Source organism: Daucus carota, chromosome 2 (genome assembly GCF_001625215.2).
Source record: "Daucus carota subsp. sativus chromosome 2, DH1 v3.0, whole genome shotgun sequence".
Lineage (NCBI taxonomy): Eukaryota > Viridiplantae > Streptophyta > Magnoliopsida > Apiales > Apiaceae > Daucus > Daucus carota.
The window spans coordinates 40,966,457-40,976,634 of record NC_030382.2 but is presented as its reverse complement, the minus strand read 5'-3'; the positions used below and the strand labels follow the sequence as shown (position 1 = coordinate 40,976,634).

Genomic DNA, 10,178 nt, shown 5'->3' with positions numbered 1-10,178 from the left:
GACCTTGAGGGTTCATATTCGCTATATTCAGTTATAAAGAATTGAACCCCTGAATCACCATTAAGAAGGGTCAAACAGTTCTTTGGACACACGTTGTGTATATACATTGTTTCTGCATAAATGAAAGGAGAGAGAGAGCCTGGAATGACGGAAAAGAATCTGCTAAGATAGCCGGGATGACTCGCCTGAAACCATTAATATATACCAGGCCCTAGCAAAACCCTATATACAGGATGTGGGGGGCAAGTCATCCTTGGCTACCGAACAAACTCTCATCTTCATCTTAGGCACCTCCTCCTGTTCTTTTCCTTTGCATCACAAAGTTTTAATGCCTAATAGGAGACAATGTTTTGCATGAGAGAGAACAACCAGTGAAGCTAGCCAAAAATGCCTGCCTAGCTCAAACCAAGTCAAAAAGACTTAGCACTAAATGGCTAAAATCTTTTGAAGGTGGCATGTAGGCAAGTCATTCTTGGCTACCAAACATGGTTTTTCTCTTCATGCAAGACATCTCTCCTCAACATCTTCACTTCTCTTTCATATCTGTTTTGGGATGACCAGCTGACTACCATATTTATAGCCAACATAGAGTCGTCTGTAAACAATCAAACCCCATGATCATATAGACTTTACAAGTGTTGTTGCTGCATGTTGGAATATATTCCTAAATCTTGAAGAGGGATGTAATGTCTGACTTTGTGCAAAGCATCTGTGACTGTGTCCAAAATGCTCCAAATCATGAAGAAGAAAAGTAGGATATATATGGACAAGTTGGAACCTTTGCATATATGATGACTTTGTAATTGAGCCATTGACATATATGATTCATCTCTATTGTTGGTGAATTTTATCCTATTAAAGCGGATGGAGTACACTAAGAAAATAGCAACTTACTTTTTTATTTTTTTACAAAGAAATACTCCAGATTTTGCGTGATTTAATTATATATATATTATTAATAATTTCATTAAACATAAAATTTGATCATGTAGAAAAATATGATATATAAGCTTAGAAAAATTAACACATAAAATTTTAGAAAATAACTTTATTTTAAATTTTGTCTTAATAATAGTAAAATAATTTTGAATAATTTTCATTCTATCACGTCATCATATTATAATATTTATAATCCAAACCTAAATGATTACGAGAGTTGTGGAGTAACGAGGGTTGTGGAAGTAGGAATTAATAGAAGTACTCGCCAACTTATAACAATTGTGATCAACTTGTATACCACAATGTAGGTACGTGTTCTATCACATTCTTAAACATCTAACAAACCAACGAAATCAATATGCACAATAATTAATTTTATAAAATTGTAGGACATATTGTAGAACATAGCTTCCTGCGATTTGTAAAAGCAATTGTAATGCATGTTGATTAAGTTTTAGAACATTAGCTTGTAGATGTTTAACAATATTATAAAATTAAAAAAATTAAAATTATGAGGACTCCAACAAACTTAACACTCTCTCTAGTATATATATTATAAATTTCTTTGGTGTCCATAACTTGTGACAAATTTCTCCAATCATTTTTGGGGTCCATGATTGATGACATATATTGGTATCTATTATAGGCGATGTAGTGTCATTTGGATTGTTTTTTTTTTTTTTTAAATTTCTATATCCAATCATATCTACTTATGTGTATTATTATGTATTTATTGTTATTAATATTCAACTTTTATTTTAAAACTAGCTAGGCAACTGATATTTTATTGTTAATAATATGTTTAAAAATCCTTATAAGTATCAGATCTATTTTAGTTATTTAAGTGTCTAATTAAAAAAATTTTGTTGATTAGACTATATTTTTTCTATATCTATATGATAATTTTATAACTCTCTTTCGTATATTATTATTGTATATAGTTTCTAATTTATTCAAGTATATCATTTTTCACAATGTAATTTCTACTGCTAATTTATTAAAGTATATTGTTTTTTCACATTGTAATTTCTAGTACTTAATTATGTTTTTATCTGTTTTTTTTGTTGAACATGAGTATGAAATCTTTCGTATATAAGCGTTTTCTTTTCGGACACTGAAGTTTTCTAAATATCCCGGTTCATCTCTACATGTCCAATGATTAGATGATAAATTTTATTTAATGAAAAGAACTCCGAGATCATGCTATTATATACTAATACAATTTATTGGCGTTTAACACGTCCATTCTATCACAAAAATCAAACCCCCCCCCCCCCCCAAAGATTTTTACGTACCTCAAGATATGATTGATGATCATTCCAAGATAATTATAGTTATGATTTGTGAGATTATGTAGTTTATATAGACTCAAACTTGTTATTTTATTTATTTATTTTACTTATTATTGAATAAGCTATAGTTCTAGTGTTTTATTTGTAATATGACTTTGTCATATGGTTTTTAGAAGATTAGCGTCAAGTAGAGGAAATGTAGGAGATTAGTAGAGTAAGTTGACCACTGTTGGTGTGCATTAGTATTTAAATGATTGCATGTTATCAGTTTGAGATATATATCAGAAGTTTTCTATTGCATGAGTTCTTGCGTAGAAATGTTTACACAGTTAAGCAGCTTATATACTTTATATATAGATTAGGTTATTCTCAACACTTGGTATCAGAGCCAGGTTCATTGTATGCCTAAATATCAATCCAAACACACAAACGTAACCATGGAAACACTCAAGACAAAAGAAAGTTCTGTGAGTTTAAGCTACCCGATGCTGACCAAAAACAACTACATAATGTGGTCTCTGAAAATGAAAGTGTTCATGAAGGCGCGAAGAGTTTGGGGTGCGATCGAGCAAAAGGATCCCAAAGTGATCGTAGATGATAAAAAAGTGCAGATGGCCCTTGCAGCAATATATCAGGGCGTGCCTGAAGATGTGTTGCTGACCATTGCGGAGAAAGAAACTGCTAAGGAGGCGTGGGAGGCGATTAAAACGATGTGTATGGGTTTAGAATGAGTAAAGGAAGCAAAAGTGCAGGTGTTAAAAGGAGAATTTGAGTCCCTAATCATGAATGAAACAGAAAAGATTGAAGATTTTTGTATGAAGTTGAGCGGGATTGTGACCAATATTCGGGTCCTGGGAGAAAAAATAGAAGAATCGAGTGTTATGAGGAAAATTCTACGTGCGGTTCCAGATAAATTTCTTCAAATAGCTTCAAACATAGAGCAATTTGGAAACGTTAAGGTGATGACAGTTGAAGAGGTAGTAGGTCGTCTCAAGGCTCACGAGTTAAGGATGAAGGGCAGGAACGAGAGCGCAGGTGGACAAGGTGGACAACTTCTCCTGGCATCTCAGAATCAAAGAGTTAGAGGTGGTTCTTTCCGTGACAAGAGTAGGATAAAGTGTTACAATTGTAACATCATGGGTCACTATGCTTCAGAATGTAGTAAACCACGATGACAACGAGAGAAGAGACAAGAAGTGAACCTTGCACAGATCGAGGATGATGAACCAGCTTTATTATAGACATAAGTGACGTGCCAGACGGGCAAATAAGGCGTGCCATACGGGCAAAGGAGTAATGTGCCAGACGGGCAACTAAAAGATGCCAAACGGGTAAATAAGTATAGTGCCAAACGGGCAATGGAGTGATTTGTCTGACGGACAAACAAAAGGCCATACGGGCTCAGCTGATAGCCATACGGGCTAAGTTCAAAGCCAAACGGGTTGATGACAAGTTTAAGATTAAGGGGGTGATTGTTGGAATTTAATCTTTAACTTGTTATTTTATTTATTATTGAATAAGCTAGTTGTAGTGTTTTATTTGTAATATGACTTTGTCATATGGTTTTTAGAAGATTAGCGTCAAGTAGAGGAAATGTAGGAGAATAGTAGAGTAAGTTGAGTAGATGAATGAGTCTGGAAGTTTATCACATAGTTTTCTATTTTGCTACCACCACTGTTGGTGTGCATTAGTATTTAAATGATTGCATGTAATCAGTTTGAGATATATATCAGAAGTTTTCTATTGCATGAGTTTTTGCGTAGAAATGTTTACACGCTTATATACTTTATATATAGATTAGGTTATTCTCAACATTTATGAAATAAATCTTCTCATCCGTAAATCCACTATTTGTGGGGAGCAATTCTGTTGTAGGGTTTGGTGGCGCAGATACATGACATAATTGACTCTATATTTTACGATAATAGGCTTCTTGGTCCTTATATTGAACATAGGCCTCATCCATATATCAATAAGATCTAGATCATGAATCATAATTATTCGTGGATTTTCATCAGACCAATTTAGGTTAGACCTGCTAAATTCATGGCTTAACTAGGGCATTCTTTCAACCTATATCACCCCCAACTTCTACACAGTGCTCTTAAGACTTTGTAGATTTTAAGGTTTCATCAAGTTTTTCATAAAACTGGCCTTTATAACTTTCAAATCCTTGCTGGGTTCTCCTAGCCACTAAACCCATATATTTGGAAATAATCCATCATTCATTCTTCATTTATTAATTTTTAAAAATTTAAATAGAAATTTCTCCACTCTTTAATTTCATGGGCTATCCCAGAACATAAGTCATTGAGTCTTCCACGAACATGATTCGATCGTTGTCTCATCTTGGTAGTTGTCACTTTCTTCCTTTTTTTCATATTTGTAGGCCATATCCGCAAATAGGAGGCATTAAGTTTCGCCTAGGAGTAGGGCAGATGGTACATGACTAGATTTTATATGCTTCATTAATCTATGTTTGTGGAATAACACATATTACTTACTTCTCATAATTGGGGTTTATCGTTCCCTATTCATGAAAGGACTATATCCTTTCACAATTATAATTTGAGAGTCGTCCACATATAACATATATTTAATCAATCACGAATATTACATATAGTTTCAAACTGTTTGTGGATGAGTTTCACCAGTTTAATAATATATGTTGGTGGGTAAGCCATGAACAACAAACACTTAATTTTCTCGAATGAAGTGAATTTCTATTCGTGTTCGTTGTGAGTCCACTTACTTTAATAATTTATGTTCATCGATTACCCTAACCTCAAACAGTAGTTATTTAACCATTTACGACAAGCGATCCTCCTTCTTATTCCTTATTTTATTTTTTTCTTCATTTAGTTTATGAAAAATTTATCGAGCCACTTCTAAAATATTCACCTTTACATATTTATGGGCCTTGATAAGACATTTGCGAGCCCTTGTTTAACACATTTCCTTAGGTGGCCTATGTAATCACTACAACAAAAACACCATTAATTAGACAACACTAATCAGACAACGCACGGTGAAAAAAGCGTTGTTTGGAAAAAAGACACAACACTTTCTTTTCGTCCTCGAAAAACTATTGTCTAACACCTACGACCTACAACGGTTAAAAAACTGTTGTCTAGTAAATTCAATCAGACAATGGTTTCTTAACTCTGGTATTGTGTAATGATGCATGTTAGACAACTGTTTTGAGAGCCGGTGTGTGAAGAAACTTCAGACAATAGTTCAAGAAACCGTTGTTGTAATCAGACAAGTGTTTTATTTGTTGTGTTGTTTACAAGCAGTTCAAACAAGGGTTTCAAATAGTGTTGTGTGACTAGGAAGCTAACATACAAGTGTTTTTGTTAGCATTGTATGATGGCCTTATAGACAAGCCTTTACTAACTAATAAAACCATTGTCTGTTAGACACTACAGGATAAAAAATACCTTTTTATAATAAGACAAAATTTACATTTGATTAGTATTGTTGAAATAACAAACAAAATAAACATAAAAAAATCTGATTTTTTTTATACATGACTAATATTGTTAGTTCTCGACATCAGTATGGTTAGATCATCAAAATAAATATTTATAAATTAATACAGAGCTAATCATACACATAACAAAGATTCTATCCAGTACTTTCTAAATTGTAAACATAAAACACATACTTATACTTACGTTCGAAGTACAAAATTGTCTTGGTATTACAAATGAATAATACATGTTTGCATATATGCATAATATAAATATATATTTTAATACAAAGAGTAGAAAAACAATAATTGATCAAGGAAATGCGAATTTTTAACTCATAAAAATGAAAATATATTATATAACGGTTTCCTTCTCATAAACCGTTGTCTGCACTACTTTTATACAGCGGGTTTTCCCTGAAGCGTTGTTTGAGCATAATTTAGACAATAGATTCTCTTACAACGGTATAACGTGCATAACAGTTGTGTCATTTTCAATGATACAACAGAGTTACATATAGAAACCGTTGTCGGTTAGACAGTACAGGACAAAATATACCTTTTTACAATAAGACAAAATTTACGTTTGACTAGTATTGTTAAAAAAACATACAAAATAAACATAAAAAATTTTAATTTTTTTTATACATGACTAAAATTGTTAGTTCTCGACATCCGTACAGTTAGATCATCGAAAACAATATTTAAAAATTAATATAGAGCTAATCTTATACATAACAAAGATTCTATCCGGTACTTTCTAAATTGTAAACATAAAACACATACTAATATTTACGTCCGAACTACAAAATTATTTTTGTGTTACAAATGAACAATGCATATTTGTATATATGCATGCTATAAATATATTTGTAAAGACAAAGAGTATAAAAACAAGAATTTATCAAGGAAATGCGAATTTTTAACTCTTAAAAATGAAAATTTATTATACAACGGTTTTCTTCCCATAAACCGTTGTCTACATTTCTTTTACACAACGGATTTTTCCTCAAACGTTGTTTAAGCTTAATTTAGACAATGGATTCTCTTACAACGGTATAACTTTCGTAACAGTTGTGTCATTTTCAATGATACAACATAGGGCGTATAAAAACCGTTGTCTGTTAGACACTAAAGGACAAAAAACACCTTTTTACAATAAGACAGAATTTACGATTAAGTTGTATTGTTAAGAAAACATACAAAATAAACATAAAAAATTTTGATTTGTTTTACACATGACTAATATTGTTAGTTCTCGACATCCGTACGATTAGATCATCAAAATAAATAATTATAAATTAATATAGGGCTAATTGTATACATAACAAAGATTTGATCCGTACTTTCAAAAATTGTAAACATAAAACACATACTAATATTTTTTTAGATACATAAAATTGTCATGGTATTAAAAAAAAACCATACATATTTGCATATATGCATAATATAAATATATTTTTTTAGATAAAAATATAAAAATAAGAATTAATCAAGGATACGAGAATTTTTAACTCTTCAAGAAAAATTAACAATTACCCTTTTATCGTTAAAAAAAATTATAAGATTATTGTTAAAAAAATTACAAGATATATTGTTAAAAAAATTATAGGATTTTTGTTAAATTTTTTGGAAGATCCAACCGTACGAATGTCAAGATATATTGATTTTAGTCATGTAAACAAATAATCAAAAATTTAGACATATTAATTTTTTTGGCTGATCCAAATATCAATACATATTAAGTTTAATCATATGAAAAAATAATAAAAAATTATACAGTCGTCACTTAACCAGATGAGTTCCGGATTAACAAAATAATTATCTCTTTTATTCAGGATATGTCATTTTGATCTGCTTGTTTCCCCCTCCCCAATTTTTCTAAACTCCCGCCCTTCAGCTCAAACCTAATTGAGCTTTCCCTCCTGCCTCTCACCACAGAAAACTCATCCTTTCATTCTCAAACCTAAATCTAATTTTCTTGTGGATCCCCTCCTCTCTCAGCTCTCTCCCCCCTTTTAAATAATTTAAAAGGCAGAAGAAGAAGTGTTGTGAAGCTGGAGAAGTGTGGTGCTGAAGAGAGTTTTAGGGGTAGAAGACAGAGTGTTCTAACCCTAGAACTAGGAATGTGAAGGCGGGGTTGATTAGCTGCTCTAGTGAAGAAAAGGGTTGTTTTGGTGATGTGGGTAAGATTCTTTTGGGGAAAACGACCAGAAATTCCAAAGCAGAGATGGGTCTCTCTCTCTCTCTCTCTCCCTCCCTCATCTTTCTCCCACTCTCCCCCTCCCCCTCCCTCTATCTCCATGACTGTTTATGTTAATTCCATTTTCATGTTATGAATTTGAGAGTTTGAGGAGAAATTAGTCAAAGGGCTAATTTAATATGCTTGCTGAGTTGTTGTATTTAATTATTATTGTTAGTTATAGATGTTCAATGTTTTTGGATTGTGTTTTATTGCTTGAATTGTAGTTTAGATGAGTTATTATTCTCTTCTATTTTAAGGTTTTTTTCTATTCTTGTGATGGGCTTTTTGTGATTGTTAAGGCTTTTTCTATTTATGTGAAGAGCTTGTTGAGATTGTTAAGGCTTTACGTGTATAAATGAATGTTTCAATCTATATGTGGAACTGTTTCTTAGTATAAATATATTTGTGGTTCTATAGAATGATTCTGTGTCGCTCGCAATTTGGAATAATATTTGCTAGCTTCTTAAACATAACATTCATGAATTTTTTTACTCTGTTGGAGACTCATTTATCGTTGTAAGAAATATCCACTTTGTTCTCCTATATTAAGAGTGTGCTATATCTGCTCCTACCATCCCCATCAGTATCTACTTTTTATACTTCCTTAATATGGCCCAAGATAGGAAACCAGTGCCACAATTCATAGAAGCAACTTGACATACTTATTAGTTATTAACATGCTTTGGTTAAATTTGGAAGCCACCAGTTAGCTTTGCAATATAGGGATCGTAGATTTTGATCTGGATAATTTTGTTTACTCAGAAACATGCCATTGATACTCAACTGGGTGTAAGGTTTAATGTACAAGCATATTATTTCTGCAGGGACCTTGGTATTTTGTTTAGCTCAGTCTTGCGCTGGTCCGGTCATGGCTCAAATTCATCATGTACTAACTGCTTGTTATTTATTCTGCAGGGACCTTGGTAACACAAATTTGTCTGGTGTTTTGGTACTTGATCTCGGAAAACTCCAGTATATCCAATATCTGTGAGTACTTATGATTGCTGTTAAGTTTCCAGAAAATATAAATTAACACAGATCTTTTAACGATCTAAAAAATGTAATCCAAACTTGTTATGATTCAGTAAGCTTTACAAAAATAACATTCATGGGACTATCCTAAACGAGCTGGGAAATTTGAATAATCTAATAAGCTTGGACTTGTACAACAACAATCTCACAGGGATCATTCCTCCTACTCTGGGAAAGTTGCAGTCTCTTATTTTCTTGTAAGTTGGCCTTCTCACTAAAGTGTCTCCATTTATATATGCCTGTAAAAATTTATTCACCTAAATTATCATTCAAGAAGACTGCTGGCTTATTGGAAAGGGGGATTCTAGATAAAGTCACGAGTCCCTTTTCTTTGTATATATCTCAAACATCACTCTATGTACTAACTGTGAATTAAAACTTGACATTCTCTTTGGCAGGCGTCTGAGCAATAATCGTCTGGTTGGGAGAATTCCCATGGAACTTGTTAATGTTTCCACCCTAAAAGTCGTGTAAGTGATCAACTTTTCGTTTAAGTTGCATATCTAGAGTAGTCAATTTACTATGAATTTCATCCAGACATTCATCATCTAGCTCTATTTTGTAATTTGTATGACCGATACATAAATTTATTAGAATATTGCATTCATTAACATTTTAAAAAGAAATTGACAAAAATTGTGTGTTTCTTATGCCAGGGCTGATGCATTCAAATGGAAAGGCAGGTAAATGAATTAAAGAAGAGGGCAGAAAATACAGAAGCCAAGATTGATCTTCTTACCAACCAAGTGGTTATTATTAAAGAAAGGTCCAATATGCCTCTAGATGTTACCATTTATTGTATGTATTTTAGGTATTTATATATTTGGGATTTGCCACCCTCACGGGAAATATTTGTGGATATTAGATGGTATATGTGATTTGGTTGTAACCCTGGTTATTAGTACGTAATGAAAAGTTTTGTTTACAAATTTTTGGCTTTTTAATTACATTCTCTAGCTTATTTTAATTGAGTTATGTAAAATCATTGTCAATTATGTTTTTAGGTAATGGGATAATATATGTCCATTGTCATGTAGAACATGATACAATAATCATTATTCATTAAAAACATTGTCTCATAAAATTGAAAACAATGATTTCTTGTTACAAAACCATTGTCCAAACAGATGACTTGCAATAATGATGAAACCGAAACAATTGTTAACCATGTAAAAGACAACCAACTATCTAAAATAAA

General features: G+C 32.2%; 1 protein-coding gene across 3 annotated transcripts; it reads left to right on the top strand.

Moving 5' to 3' along the window:
• Window positions 1–7,555: 7,555 nt before the first annotated feature.
• LOC108208048 (leucine-rich repeat protein 1-like) lies at window positions 7,556–9,903 on the top strand. 3 transcript variants are annotated; one of them, XM_017378523.2, is made up of 5 exons: window positions 7,556–7,937; window positions 8,864–8,935; window positions 9,132–9,177; window positions 9,379–9,450; window positions 9,637–9,903. In XM_017378523.2, the coding sequence occupies exons 1-5, from the start codon at window positions 7,934–7,936 to the stop codon at window positions 9,665–9,667; spliced, it is 225 nt and encodes a 74-aa protein (XP_017234012.2). In that variant the 5' UTR covers window positions 7,556–7,933; the 3' UTR covers window positions 9,668–9,903. The 3 variants fall into 3 exon arrangements, 1 of the variants encoding a protein (XP_017234012.2); XR_010288921.1 differs by having other exon boundaries at window positions 7,557–7,889; window positions 9,034–9,177; XR_001804261.2 differs by having other exon boundaries at window positions 7,558–7,937; window positions 9,034–9,177.
• Window positions 9,904–10,178: the final 275 nt, after the last annotated feature.